This window comes from Macaca fascicularis, chromosome 8 (genome assembly GCF_037993035.2).
Source record: "Macaca fascicularis isolate 582-1 chromosome 8, T2T-MFA8v1.1".
NCBI lineage: Eukaryota > Metazoa > Chordata > Mammalia > Primates > Cercopithecidae > Macaca > Macaca fascicularis.
Window position 1 is genome coordinate 45,479,704 of NC_088382.1, and position 15,889 is coordinate 45,495,592.

The 15,889-nt window shown below is 39.3% G+C and overlaps 1 protein-coding gene across 5 annotated transcripts in view; it reads right to left on the minus strand.

The window, feature by feature from the left end:
* KAT6A (lysine acetyltransferase 6A) overlaps positions 1-15,889 on the minus strand; it is a 121,173-nt gene that overhangs the window by 42,163 nt on the left and 63,121 nt on the right. For 3 of the 5 annotated variants that reach the window (XM_045399086.3, XM_065519142.2, XM_065519143.2), the window contains 5 exons: positions 12,476-12,584; positions 6,294-6,409; positions 5,304-5,385; positions 2,697-2,832; positions 1,068-1,387 (listed from right to left, as the gene is read on the minus strand). In XM_045399086.3, the coding sequence (XP_045255021.2) occupies positions 1,068-1,387; positions 2,697-2,832; positions 5,304-5,385; positions 6,294-6,409; positions 12,476-12,584 (763 nt within the window). The remainder of the gene's footprint in view (positions 1-1,067; positions 1,388-2,696; positions 2,833-5,303; positions 5,386-6,293; positions 6,410-12,475; positions 12,585-15,889) is intronic. The other 2 variants (XM_045399087.3, XM_073998719.1) reach the window with 1 other exon arrangement.

The following is a 15,889-nucleotide window of genomic DNA, read 5'->3' on the forward strand; positions in this document are numbered from 1 at the left end:
AGATAAACATGCTCAGACCCAGAGCTTATCTGCAGGCTGATAAAGACATGAAGAGTCTTGAATGCTTAAAGAGTAATTAGCTGATCATCACTATGGTGAAAGACCAATCAATAAAGCATACAAAGGGGACTCTAACAATTACAAGGACTTTCTCTCCTGCACTGGACAATCAACTAGTTATGAAAGCAGGAATGAGAGCAGTGAATACACTCTCACTCACCGAGGAGACATTCAGGGAGGAAACCAAGGTCAGGGAATTCTCCTGCAGTAGATGAGACACTACAACTCTGGCCTTTGTGATCCAAAGGAGTTCATTCTCATTCTACTTTCTTCAAGCCCTTTCTACTTCCTTCACAGGGTTAGTTTCTCTAAATTCAAGGCTCAGCAATAAGGCTATTTTAAGCTTTAATTTATTAGACAGTTAATCAAATTCTTATCCTCTGACTTGAATGATCTGCTACATTATTAAGTCCTCTCCATAGATGTTTTCTACTTTGAAAACTAGGGAACTTAGCCTGATACACAAGCAGCCTGGAGCTGTCGTTCTGTCTCTCCCTTTTTAAGTGCAATCCATGACTTACAACTATATTTGTCAAGATCTGAAGTAGAAAAGTCAATGACCTCATCACATCTGCATATATTTTGGTCTTTTCTTTATGCTTAGATAAACAGCATTTTACCCAGCTCTATTCTTTCCAGTTTCCTTCCTGGAATAAGCAGGCATCACAACATTCACCATATGATTTCTTCAGTAATTTATGAAATGTAAAGTAATCCTCAAGGTTACACCCCAAGTTTCTGTAGGCAGATTCTCTGCGCTTCTATAAAAAAGCAGCTTCCTGTTGCCTAAGAGTTCCTGTTGTCCCATTCTGCAACTTTATCTCCATCCTCTAAATTTCTGCCATAGTTACTACCTCAGTATCATCTATATGTTTTTTTAATGTGTTCTTATATTATATAACCAATTTTTTATAATCAAATATAAATCTATTACAGATAATTAGTGTTATCCCAAATAATACATGTACAGAATACTATTTGTTTCTAAGTTTGTTCTAAACTCTTACCTGTGGGCCAATCTGAAGTGCTTGATTTCCTGTTGCCCCTCTTTCTGATTCGATATTGCTCAGAGTAGTCCACCACTTCCCCACGAGCTTTCCGACCATCAGGGGAAGGGGTAAAAAATTTGGTAAGGCCATCAATGAGCCCTTTGGTTTTCTTGTTGAACTTCAAGGAGACACTGCTATCTCTGCAGAAGTCCAAGCCATCTATCCGTTCTAAATATCCTTCTTCTGATGATGATGATGCTGATTGGCTGGAAAGAGTCATTTTTCGTTTCCTACCCCTTCCAGGGCCAGTTCGAACTTTGCTGAAGGGACCTTTTGATCTAAATAATTAAACAGGAGAAAGAGTAACTATTAAAAAAGATACTTATAGGGTTCCTATTTAATACACAACATACAATTAGTAAGTAACCTATACCTTTATTAAAATCTGTATTTTTAAGAATATTCTGCAAACTATAAATAGTACTCTATGAATGAAAATTAAATATTAGAAACATCTATTTCCAGGAAGCCTACTTATAGTGCAAAGAATTATAGGCCAGGAGTCAGAAGACTTGTTCTAGTCATAACTCTCTCTCTTACTAGCTGTACAACTTGGACAAATCACATTTTTTCTAAACATACGTCTTCATCTGTAAAATGAGAACTGGACTAAGAACAACTAAGATCCTTCCAGGTATAAAGTTCTACTACACTGTGATCTCTGCACCAACTCAAAGTTATACTTTTATCTCTAAAACACAAGGCCAGGTTATTCTTTGAAGGCCGGGAATCAAAAGATCATTTTATAGGAAAATCAAAGCTGGATTTAAGATTTTGAATACAGACTACAATACCGGTTCTGCACACTTCAGGTTGCTAATGCCCATTCATTTCAGTTATATCACCTTCAAGATAGTCTTACGTGTAAAAAAGGTAAGTAAAACTTTTGAGAATAAAGGGAGGTTGACGAGCCTGAAGATATTTACATATTTATCAAAGGTGAGTTACTACAGATATTTTTAAAAAGACAAAACTAGCTTCTGAATCTTGCCCCACCTCCTCCAGACATAGCCCAGCTTTCTAGTCCACAATTTCTGATTTCTGCTAATAGATGAAAACATTCAAATTATTTTACATTCCAAGAACACAAAAATGGGACTTAGCCATCACCTCAACAGGAAGAACCTATCCAGTGGTTTGTACACCTAATAGATGTTAACAACTGAGACAAGATCAGGAGAGGGACATGTGAAATGTCACAGTAACAACTTTTTCTTTCCTGTTTTTATATAAGAGAAGCAACATAAGGCAATGGTTAAGAGTCAGATTTTGGTGCCAGACTACTTGGATTTTCATCCCAGTTCAACATGTACTATGCCTTAGTTTCTTCCTTTGAAAAACGAAAGTTAACAACAGCAGCTATATTTCACTGGGTTGCTGGGAGAATTAAACAATTCAATGCATGTAAAGCACTAAGAACAGTATCTGGCACTTATTAAGGGCTCAGTAAGTGTTAGCCATTATTATTATACAAAAGTGCCAGATATGACAATGGAAAAGTTTTTTCATAGAGAAAACAAGTGAATCCTACACTATAGAGAAGACCCTATCCTTTTCTCCCCTCACCTTGCCACAAGTACAACTTACACCGTGTTTTGTTTCTTTAACCTGTTTTTTGGACGTCCTATTGGATTAGCATAACGCCGTTTTATCTGTGCTGCCTTCTTTTGTAGAAGTTTTCGTCCTTTTTTCCTAGGTCGACATATTTGACATATCCACATGCCTATAAAAAAATAAAATTCCACATACGAGTGTGACAGACATAAATATACTAAAAGGTTTCAGATAGTCTTAAGACAGAATCTTAACTTTTTCAGGTAAAAGATTGTCATTAGAAAATCTGATGAATACCGCCCCCCCACCCAAAATAAACATTAAAACATATACACACAAAATTCTACAAATAATTGGAAGAGACTCACATACACCTTCAAGTCTGTACTTGAAGTCCACTGACTGTACCTGAAGTCCACTGAGGCCAAGGCGGGTGGGTCACCTGAGGTCAGGAGTTTAAGACCAGCCTGGCCAACATGGTGAAACCCTGTCTCTACCAAAAATACAAAAATTAGCTGGGCATGGTGGTATGTGCCTGTAGTCCCAGCTACTTGAGAGGCTGAGGCAGGAGAATTGCTTGAACCCAGGAGGCAGAGGTCGCAGTGAGCCAAGATCGCACCACTGCATTCCAGCCTGGGCGACAGAGTGAGACCCCATCTCAAAAAAAAACAAAAAAGTTTCCTGCCTAAAGCTGCTATATAATCTCTTTTGTAGAAGTTAACCACACAGGAATAGAGTCCTAAGGAAATCTTTCTTGGCTGGGCGCAGTGGTTCATGCCTGTAATCCCACCACTTTGAGGGGCTGAGGTGGGCCGATTACCTGAGGTCAGGAGTTTGAGACAAGCCTGGCCAACATGGTGAAACCCCATCTCTACAAAAAAAAATTAGCTGCAGGCCAGACACAGTGGCTCACGCCTGTAATCCCAACACTTTGGGAGGCCAAGGTGGGCAGATCATGAGGTCAGGAGATCGAGACCATCCTAACATGGTGAAACCCTGTCTCCACTAAAAACACAAAAAATTAGTCAGGCATGGTGGCATGGGCCTGTAGTTCCAGCTACTCGGGAGGCTGAGGTAGGAAAATCACCTGAACCCGTGAGGCAGAGGTGCAGTGAGCCGAGATTGCATCACTGCGCTCCAGCCTGGGCGAGACAAAGCCAGACTCCATCTCAAAAAAAAAATTAGCTGGGCATGGTGATGCGCCTCTAGTCCCAGCTACTCAGGAGGCTGAGGCAGGAGAATCACTTGAACCCAGGAGGCAGAAGGTACAGTGAGCTGAGATTATGCCGCTGCACTCCAGTCTGGGCAACAGAGGGAGACTCCATCTCCAAAAAACAAAACAAACAAAAAAAAAACTTTCTTATCTTGAAGGACTCTTAGAAGGCCCCTTGCTCAGACTTTATGTAAGTGGAAAAAGTGAGCATTTATTTTTTAATACTTATAAATTTAAGATTTTTCAAAAAGTAACCATCAGTAAGTGAACTCAGGCTGGGCGCAGTGGTTCATGCCTGTAATCCCAGCACTTTGGGAGGCCGAGGCAGACGGATCACTTGAGGCCAGGAGTTCAAGACCAGCCTGGCCAACATGGCAAAACCCCATCTCTACTAAAAATGCAAAAATTAGCCGGGAGTGGTGGCACGCCTATAAACCAAGCTACATGGGAGGCAGAGACAGAGAAACGCTTTGAACTTGGTAGGTGGAGGCGGCAGTGAGCCAAGATTCTGGGTGACAGAGTGACACTCCATGGGTGAGGGGGTGGAATAAGTGAATTCAAGTAAAACCCTAAAGTGTTAACATGGCTACAAAGTATGGTTAAGTCCTTTTCTATCCACAGGAAAACTTTTTCCAAACAAATATTATAAAATATCCTATAGGCATTTTACTTAAGAAGCCTATAAATTATAAAATCAGAGTTAAAATGGAATTTGTGATAGGACAAAAAGGGGTGACTGGCTGAAGTTTTTTTTTAAAAGAAATTATAAGCATATGAATATGGACGTCCAACCATGAGGCAGCTGTGCCCAAACTAAATACCTCTTAATGAACAGGAATCAAAAGAGAGTAACATTAAGCTGCGCCCTTACAATTTGGACATTTATTTGTTCAGAATGTATTTCATCCATATATATATATATATATATATATATATACACACACACACACACACACATATATATATATAAACTTTTTATTTCATAAAGTATTTCATAAAAAGGTTTTTAAGTTCTGAATAAACCATCTCTATAGTTTTAGAGCCCTCAAAAGTGCTAAGCAGTGATATAATCAACACGACCTAATACTATTTTATTTCCTCCTTTCAATAAAGAGATATTTCAAGATATATTTAAGGCAAGTATTTTATCTTCTAGCTAGAGACTAGCAAATATGTATAAATGAACCACTTCACCCTTCATGGATGCCTAGATATTGAAAATAACAATAAATCCATATCATATAAGAATGTTAAGATGTCTAATCAGAAAGACTATCCCCACCTTTTAAGGTGACAGTTCTCTTCCTATTTACACAACCTCAAAAAGAAAGATCCAATTATTATTTCATTTAACAAAGTAGATAAAATGTGCTTTCACTAACATACTCCTTTATATTCCCAGTTTGATTTCAGAAAGTATTTCTCACCTTTTGGCATACGGGTGAGTGGTGGATCACAACACTCCATGTGAAAACCTCGGTCACACGAATCACAAAAGAGCATGTTATCCTATCAGAAAAAAGAAAGGACAGTTCGCTTAACCTTATGAAGCAGAAACATGTTAGGATCATGACCACCTAAAACCTGGAAAGCTTCAGGGATCTTAAAAAAAAGAGATGAGCCAGGTGCGGTGGCTCATGCCTATAATCCCAGCACTTTGGGAGGTCGAGGCGGGTGGACCACAAGGTCATGAGTTCGAGACTAGCCTGACCAACATGGTGAAACCCCGCCCCTACAAAACATACAAAAATTAGCCGGGAGTGGTGGCACGTGCCCATAATCCCAGCTACTCAGGAGGCTGAGGCAGGAGAACTGCTTGAACCAGAGAGGCAGAGGTTGCAGTGAGCCAAGATCGTGCCACTGCACTCCAGCCTGGGCGACAGAGTGAGACTCCATCTTAAAAAAAAAAAAAAAAAAAAGAGCAACCATAACATTAAAAGTTTCCTTAATTTGCATTAACTATGTAAACAGACAGAGTTAGCAAAAAGTTATATTCCAGCCAATCTTTGACAAAGAGCTAAAGTTCCACTAATTTCAAATATCCAATAACCAGAAATAAGCTAACCCCTGTCTGCTTTAATAATGAGAAAAAGGGTGATTTGTAATTAATATATCAACTGACCATCCTAAATGAATGCCTCTGTACTGCTCAAAGAAATTTGGGGAGTATTTCTTTAATGTGGCTTAGTCTGTCTGCAAATATATAATTAAGTGCTTTACAAATTACCTAGACATAATCCAAATCTAAATTAGCAAGTATTCTAAACTAATGACATGTAGTTTAAAGCGGCTACTGGCTATTCTAAATGCTACTGGACCAAGTGTCTGAAAAATAACCAGTCATACTTAGATGAAAATGCTGGTCGTACATTCTACTAATAAATGAAACACCCATATTAGAAGGGAAAGATACTCACCGCATTTTTGCCTTGATCTCGACAGGAGCTGCACGTTTTACACTCAATGCACTGCCACCGTAAGGCCTTCACTCGAACCGTTAGTTCAGGGGAAAACTTTAAACAGGATGGATGGCCTAATACGAGGGAGAATGTTCATGAATGAAAACAATCAAGAAGCATTTTGCTATTGTACTAAAGAAATGATGTAGAAAAAGGCAATCATCTCAGATACAAAATACGTATCAAATAAAGTAAGATATTCCAGGAAGCCTGCCACACATTTCTCATCAGGACTTGGCACCACAATTCAGTTTTATTAATGTTAAAGATGAAGCTAGGACCCTCCCCACAATCTGATTATTAAAAAAACTTGACAAACTCCAAACATTTATTAAGCCTACATCAAAGCATTATGTTTGTACATATCCGGGGTGTGTGTGTGTGTGTGTGTGTGTGTGTGTGTGTGTGTGTGTCTATATCAACTGACCATCCTAAATTAATGCCTCTGTACTGCTCAAAGAAATTTGGGGAGTATTTCTTTAATGTGGCTTAGTCTCTCTGCAAATATATAATTAAGTGCTTTACAAATTATCTAGACATAATCCAAGTCTAAATTAGCAAGTATTCTAAACTAATGACATGTAGTTTAAAGAGGCTACTGGCTACTGGCTATTCTAAATGCTACTGGAACAACTGCCTGAAAAATGAGATATATATATACGAGAATGAATACATATATGTTCATATGAGAAAAGTTCATATATGATTACTGATATAACATACAAAAAGCTGTTTACATTGATAACATCCTAGAAAACTGAGCTATATATATCAAGAAGGATTTTATGTCTCAGTTTATACCCTTTTGTGCTGTCTTTTTTTTTTTTCTGAGATGGAGTCTTGCTCTGTCACCCAAGCTGGAATGCAGTGGCGCGATCTGGGCTCACTGCAAGCTCTGCCTCCCAGGTTCACGCCATTCTCCTGCCTCAGCCTCCCGAGTAGCTGGGACTACAGGCGCCTGCCACCACACCTGGCTAATTTTTTTGTATTTTTAATAGACACGGGGTTTCACCGTGTTAGCCAGGATGCTCTCAATCTCCTGACCTCGTGATCCGCCCACCTCAGCCTCCCAAAGTGGTGGGATTAAAGGCGTGAGCCACCGCGCCCGGCCTGTGCTGTCATTTTTCAAATGATAACGTGTTACTTTGTAATTTGAAAAATACAGCTAGTCCCCTTATCTGCAGTTTTGCTTTCTGAGGTTTTAGTTACCCATAGTCAACTGCAGTATGAAAATATTAAATAAGCAACTCCTAAGTTTTAAGCTGGGCACTGTTCTGAGTAGCATAATGAGATCTGCTGTCCCAGCTGGGCTGCGATCACCCACACTGCATACACTACCCACTTGTTAGTCACTTAGTGTTCGTCTGGGTTATCAGACTGTCGCTGGTGTCACCATGCTGGTGTTATTATCATGCTTGTGTTGGAGAAACCCTTATTTTACTTCATAATGGTCCCAAAGCACAAAACTAGTGATGCTGGCATGTTGTTATAATTGTTCTATTTTGTTATCTATTATTCTTAACCTCTTACTGTGCCTAATTTATAAATTAAACTTTATCGCATGTATGTATGCACATGCACAAGGAAAAACATTGCACCATATACACAGAGTTCGGTTTTATCCAAGGTTTCAGGCATCCACTGTGGGTCTTGAAATCTCCAAGAATAAGGGGGATTCCTGCATATAATAAAAATCCTATCACTTAAAGTGAGTTATCTGCTCACAATTTAAGGCATGCAAGCTAAAACTAAAACCAAAAGCAGTATTTCTACTGTGCTCAGAATGAATAGCAAGAGAAAAAAAATGCTTCCTCTTCCAAGAGATAGTTATCAGTGTGATTCTCAAAACTTAAGGGTAGTCAATTTCCCCTCAACTCTGAAAAGACTGTCCCTCTCCTCTAAAAGTTGGTTGTGCTTATTTTTCTTTGGTGAGAGAAAGGACTTGTTAAATCATCTTCTCCTCTCTTTTCTATTCCCAAAGGATTTTCATTTTTATGAGACAGCAAGTTTATTCTCAAAATATCACTAACACTGAAAGAAAATCCAAAAGGTGTGAAAATTTCACCCATAGTCCTATCATCCTAGAATAATGGCCATTTTTATGTTAGACTTTCCTGTTTAAACTAGCTGAAAGCTCTGCATGACTGTAATTTTAGCATATTTACAGTTTTTGTTTTGTTTTAAATTTTTATTTAAGTAAACTTCATATTCCTTAAACTGATCATATTCCACTGATTGATACACTATAACCTGCATAACCATTTCCCTATTGTTAAATACTACTGAGACTATGGAACACTAAAATTAATTATTTCATGTTCACAGATCCTTCACTTCTTTTAATTCCTTAGAATGAATTCCTGAAAGTGGAACTGATTAGTCAAATGAATTAAACATTTTTATAGCTTGATATGCACTGCCAAAACATTTTCCAAAAACTATGATATACAGTGCCACCAGCAAAAGAACAAGTGTTTTAGCACAATTACATGAGCTCTAGGTCTGTTATCTTTCAATTGTGATTATTATAAATGCTATACAATGATACTTCACTGCTACTGTGGTATGTGTTCCTACTATTACTTGAGTAAAACACTTTTCATAGGCTCAACTAGTTTTCTTTCCTATAAATTGCCAGTTCACAGGCTCTGCTCTTTGGACTTTATGTTTAGAAATGTAAACACATTCTTTATACTTAGACAGCTTTTGGCCCTTTGCCATATTTAAAGCAGTTATTTTCCCCAAATTATTCTTGCTCTTTCTATTTTAGGTATGTTACTTGTTAATTTAGAAAATATAAATGTTCATATATCCAGCTATGCCCATGCTGTTCTTCTTTGGCTATTGTGACAGCCAGTTTTCAAGCTGCTCCCTACGCATTCTTGCCTCCTGCTAGTCATACTCTCACAGCTCCCTCCCATAATGAACTGGGTTGATCTGCATAACCAAGAAGGTATTGCTGAAATAACACAGTGTGACTCTAAGGCCAGGTTATAAAACACACTGCAGATTCCACCTCACTCTCTCTCTCTCAGATCCCCATCAGCGGAGGCCAGCTGCCACACTGCAGACATGCATGCAGCCCTGTGAAGATGTCCACATGGCACGGAACTGAAGCTTCTTGTCGACAGACCCGCGGCAGCAGCAACTTGCCAGCCACGTAAATGAGCCATCATGGAAGCTTTCAGATGACTGCAGCACCAGTTAAAATCTTGGCAGCAATCTCATGAAAGATACCAAGTCAAAAGCCACCCAGATAAGCAACTCCCGAATTCCTGACCCACAGAAACAGTATGAAGTAAAAAATGTTTTGTTGCTTTAAGCTGTTAAGATTTAGAGTAATTTATTTCTGCAGCAACAGATAACTAGTAGTTTTAACTGTTCTAAAATTTCTTTAAAAGTTACCGCTACAGGGGCCGGGCGCGGTAGTTCACGCCTGTAATCCCAACACTTTGGGAGGTCAAGGCGGGAAGATTACGAGGTCAGGAGATCGAGACCATCCTGGCTAACACAGTGAAACCCCATTTCTACTAAAAACACAAAAAATTAGCCGGGCGTGGTGGCAGGCACCTGTAATCCCAGCTACTCCGGAGGGTGAGGCAGGAGAATGGCGTGAACCCAGGAGGTAGAACTTGCAGTGAGCCAAGATCGTGCCACTGCACTCCAGCCTGGGTGAGACTCTGTCTCAAAAAACACATGTTACCACTACAGTAATAGTTTTCAAATTACACTCATCCTTAGCTTAGAGAGACAGAGACCACCTCAAATATAATGCTACTTAGAAGGTAGGGCTGCAAACACAACACTCCCTTCTCCTCCATTTCAATCCCACCCCACCTAGAACAACTCATTCTGTTTCATATATTTGGGTTTTAATTGGGGGATTTGAAAATCACTGCATTGTATGGCATGCCATTATATTTTTATTTAATCTTTTATGATTTATGGTTTATATTTAACTATTAAATCCATCCAGAGTTCATTTTGGTTTGTGATAGCACGCTGAATATGATTACCTAGCACTCAAGATCTATTCTCACTTTCTACTGCGCATAAAAACTGAAAAGCTAAAACATCGTACTTCTTAGACTCCTTTGAAGCTAGGCTCCAAGTTCTGACAAGTGGATGTGTTCTCCAGGGATATTTGAAAGGCAAAAACAAAGCAAAGATCATCCTCCTCCTAATACTATTTTCTAATGAGAAGCAAAGTCATGGAAACAACTGTATCTACGCTTCTCCCTCGTTGATATCCAGAGCTATTGTAATGATGGCTAAACTTAGCACTTCAGCACCAACTACAGAGTGCAACTGTTGTGCAGTGGACTCCCTCCTGCTTCCACCTCTTCCACATAGAGGCAGACACAGTGACTCCTCGGATGGGTCAGTTCTGCAATGCACCCAGAGTCAGTCCTTAAAGTCCAACCTCCAGCTTGCCTCTTCAGCCCTGACGACGATTTCACAAACACCTAATTCCAATATTTACCTTCCTTCCTCTTGAAGTATCTAGTGTGGTTTCTGTTTTCTGAGCTAAATCATGGTTGTTATCACTGTAAAACATTGAAAATTAAGCCAATGGTCAAAGATAACGCTAGTTTGCTAAGGCCTTCCTGTAAGGTCTTGTGAGTTTTTTTTTTTTTTTTGAGACAGAGTCTCACTCTGTCGCCAGGCTGGAGTACAGTGATGCCATCTCAGGTCACTGCAACCTCTGACTACTGGGTTCAAGTAGTTCTCCTGCCTCAGCCTCCCGAGTAGCTGGGACTACAGGTGCGCACCACCACGCCTGGCTAATTTTTGTACTTTTAGTAGTGATGGTGTTTCACCATGTTGGCCAGGATGGTCTCGATCTCTTGACCTCGTGATCTGCCCGCCTCAGCATCTCAAAGTGTTGGGATTACAGGCGTGAGCCACCGTGCCCAGCCAATCTTGTGAGTTCTTGAAATATAGAACTCTCTGGAATATCTCTGGAACTGGCAAATTAGAAGATTCTGCAAAATCTTTCTTAGGGCCTAGAATTTCACATTGCTCGCTAGACTGCAGTATCAACACTATTTCCCAATGTGACATATGTAAGTTTCCATCAAGAAAAACAAATCTGTTATCATCCTGGTTCAATTCATCAAGCCTGAGGCATAAATCAAGAAAGACTAAGTAGAGATTATTAAAGAAACCAGCAATAACTTCAAACTGATTGCTGTGATTTAAGCAGATGTTAAATACTGAAATGTAAAGACCAACAGGAAAAAATAACCCCACAGAAAGTGTTTTATATAAAAAAAAAAACTAAGACCTGATTTAAATTAACTGAATTACATATTTCAGCTACATATTCAAATCCCACCCTAGTGCAGAAGCTCATCTCAATTACCTAAAACCATAATCAAATTAAAATACAGTCATGCACCACACAATAACGTTTCAATCAAATACAGCCCACATATGGCTGGGCGTGGTGGCTCACATCTGTAATCCCAGCACTTTGGGAGGCCAAGGCAGGCAGATCACCTGAGGTCAGGAGTTTGAGACCAACCTGGCCAATATGGTGAAACCTTGTCTCTACTAAAAATATAAAAATTAGCCGGGCGTGGTGGCAGGCGCCTGTAATCCCACCTACTTGAGAGGTTGGGGCTGGAAAATTGCTTGAACTCAGGAGGCAGAGGTTGCAGTGAACCAAGATCACGCCACCGCACTCCAGCCTGGGTGACAGAGGAAGACTCTGTCTCAAAAACAAACAAACAAAAAAAACCAGACAACATATGACTATAGTCCCATAAGGTCATACTACTGTAATTTTATGGTACCTTTTCTATACTTAGATATGTTTAGATACACATATATTCGCCAGTGTTACAACTGCCTACAACATTCAGTGCTGTACAGCTTTGAGCCTTTGAGCAACAGACTACACCATATAACCCAGGTGTGTAGTAGGCCATCCCTCTTGGTTTGTGTCACAATACTCGATGATGTTCACATGATGATTAAAATACCTAAGGACATGTTTCTCAGAACGTATCCTCCATAATTAAAAGATGTATGACTGTATTAATTTCATAAGGATTAAGGACACAAACTCAAGTCAATATACTTTCTGCTTGCCTTCATAACACATTTTAGAAGAAAAACAGAAGGAAATCACATACCACTGTTGCCACAATCGGCACAGGAGATGAGTTCCTCTGGCTTCTTTTCTCGGTTTTGTTCTTTTGTACCAAGACAGAAACTACAGATGGGGATTGGTTCAGCAACCGGCTGTGAAGAAAAACACAATTCATTCCAGTACTAATACTTTTATTTAGTATTACCATAAAGACATCAAAATTATAGTTTTAAATTCCTACCAGAGTAAGTTTAGGACAATTGTTATTACTCTCCTAAATTCCAACTAAGTAGTTGAGTTTTTACAAAGCCTGCTCTGCCTGGGCCTTTACATCACAATGGTCCTTGTGATGACCATTCAGAAACTTTTTACTCCAAAAAATGCTATCCCAATCAGGTTCATCACTTAGAACCTAAATGATACAGTGTGGATTTTAAAAAGCAAACCCTTAAGACTGAAAATTTCAACTGGAATAAGTTCAAGAAGACACAGTGTAAGCCTCGAAAAAGCATGTGATCTAGTAGAAGAGCAGTAAGATATATACAAGTAAACACAGACACAGTGACTCCATGGCAGAAGACATTAAGTGCTATAAGAGAGAAACAGTAAGTGTTTTCTAGCAGTAGGAAAGAGAAATTGCAACAGTGATGTGGAGAAAGGGAAAGGTTGAAAGGGGAAAACAACATGTATTAAGCACCAGTACTATGTTATGGGATCTTTAGAAACTTGCCCAAGGACAATAGCTAACAAGTGTTAAGAGTGGTTTGTTTAATCTATGTTCCTCCTAAGAGTGATGGAGAGAAGGCAATAGAGGTAGTATAAACAGAACAGACTTAGGTGTGCAGTCTGGTAAGGCCAATGCTTAAATCATATAGTTTCTGCCATAAGGGAGAGAAAAAAAATAAAAGAAGCTAGATAAGTTCGTGAAGACTGCCACCGAAGGTAAAGAAGTTGGACTCAAACTCATTAAAATGTATACATTGAATATTTGTATTTTTTATATATCAATTATACCTAAATACAGCTTTAAAACAAAAATAAAAAAATTTTTTAAATTGGATTTGATCCTATAGGCAACTTTACAGAACCAAGAGGTAATCACTTGGAGAAAAATGAGTATTGTAGCAATATCAAAGACGAACAGGGAAAACTCCAAAGATAGGTAAAACATTTAAACAGTGATTACAATGATCTGGTGGAGACAAGATGAAAACTTGAACCAAAGCTAAGGAAATGAAACAGAGAAACAGCAATGGGCTTAAAACCAGTTGTGAGAGTAGCAGAAAAAGAAAGTGAGTTAAATATGACTAAGGGGACTGAAAAGATGGTGACGCTATCAACTGTGCACAGCAAGCCCATTTTAAAGCAGAAAGTTTGGAGGAAAGCAATTTGGAGGAAACTGATGAGTTCCATTTTAAATTTGTTTAGTTGGAGGTACCCTTAGTCACCTCTCAACTGTTTACGCTAGGCACTGTGCAGGATGGCAATGGAAAGCCCTCAAGATGCATGCATGTATTCGTTCGTTCATTCATTCCTTCATTTGCTTGCTTCCCCAAGGACAAAGTATCGAGATGCTTTTAGTCTACTGGGGAGAACAGAGAAAGTACAATAAAATGTTTGTAGGTACTATGATAGAACTATAGTAATGGAAAACAGAGGAGGAAAGTAGGGAAGGAGGTACTTTCACAGAAGTACCCTTTGACTTCAGTTTTTCCAGAAGTATTTAACAGGCAGCCCCACCAGGTTCAAAAAGGTGTACAAAAAGGTAGAAAATACAGAATCAGGTTTGGGAGTGGAATGTGAGCTCAGTTTGGGGCTTACTGAGCTTAAAAATGCTTATGTAGCTGGGCGCAGTGGCTCACACCTGTAAATCTCAGCACTTTGGGAGGCCAAGGCGGGCAGACCACCTGAGGTCAGGAATTCAAGACCAGCTGGCCAACATGGTGAAACCATCTCTACTAAAAATACAAAAATTAGTCGGGTATGGTGATGTGCGCCTGTAATCCCAGCTACTTGGGAGGCTGAGGCAGAAGAATTGCTTGAACCTGGGAGGTAGAGGTTGTAGTGAGCCGAGATAGCACTACTGCACTCCAGTCTGGGTGACAAGAGCAAAACTCCATTTTGGAAAAATATAAACTAAACTAAAACTAAACTAAACTAAAATAAAAAATAAAATAAAATACATTAACATTCATGTAGCAATACCCACTGACAATATAATACAGGGAGATCTGAACTTTAAGACAGAGACTGGTCTGGATTTAAAAATCTAGAAGTCATATACATACAAAATGGCATTAGAGCCATCAGAATTGATGAGTTTTCTCATGGAGAAAGGTATGAAGAAGACAGCTAAGGTGAGAACACCAATAACTAAGTGGCTGGCAGAGAATAAGCCAGAAAAGCAAACAGATTAATGAGAGAGTTAGGTGGAACACCAATATCAAAACATCCAACACAAACAAGCTAACAGTAGTGCTCAGCCAAGAGACTGAGAGATGAACGGCTAGTTGTCTTAATAACTATGGCTTAATCATAATTAAGCCTACCACATCCTTTCCTCAAAAAGGAGTATGAAAAAAGAACTGGGGAAGTAGGTCAGGAAAGACTTTATCCAGCAGTAAAAATTTGGGGGGCGGGGGACTCTAAAGAAGGCCTAGGAAGTCATGAGATTTAAGCTTTATTCTGTAGCCTCTAAGGTACTTATTCTGTAGCCTCTAAGGTACAACTGGGAGATTTTAGGCAGAGGAACAGTACAGCCAAGATTTAAATTTTAGAAAAGTCATTCTATAAGCAGTTAAAAATTGATTGCAAGGGATGTGATCTATAATCCAGGCCATGAGCAAAGAAGGACTGTATTAAGGTGCTGAGCAAAGAAATGAAGAAAAGAAGATAAAAGATATTAAAAGATAAAATTGTCAGGACTTGATGGCTAATTGCTTTGGGGAGGGAAGCACAGTAAGGAAGACAAGAGACTGGGAAGACAGCACTAAGAAAATGAAAAGGCAAGCCACAGAATGTAAGACATGAACAACAAATTTAACCAACAAATGGCCCATATCCAGTATAGATAAAGAACTTTTACACTGCAGTAAGGAAGAGGCAGACAGTTCAACACAGATGGCAAAAACTTCCACAGGTACTTTCCCACAGAAAATACATGAATAGCACATGAAAGGCCAACAAACATAAGGAAAGATGTTCAACCTCATTAGTCATCAAGAAAATAGACTTTCGAGAATGGCTAATATTATGAAGACTGGTAATACTGAGGGTTGATTAAAAAGTGGAACAACGGCCAGGTGCGGTGGCTCACGTCTGTAATCCCAGCGCTTTGGCAGGCCAAGGCGGGCAGATAACAAGGTCAAGAGTTCAAGACTAGCCTGGCCAACGTGGTGAAACCCCGTCTCTACTGAAAACACACAAAAAATTAGCTGGGCGTGGCGGTGGGCATCTG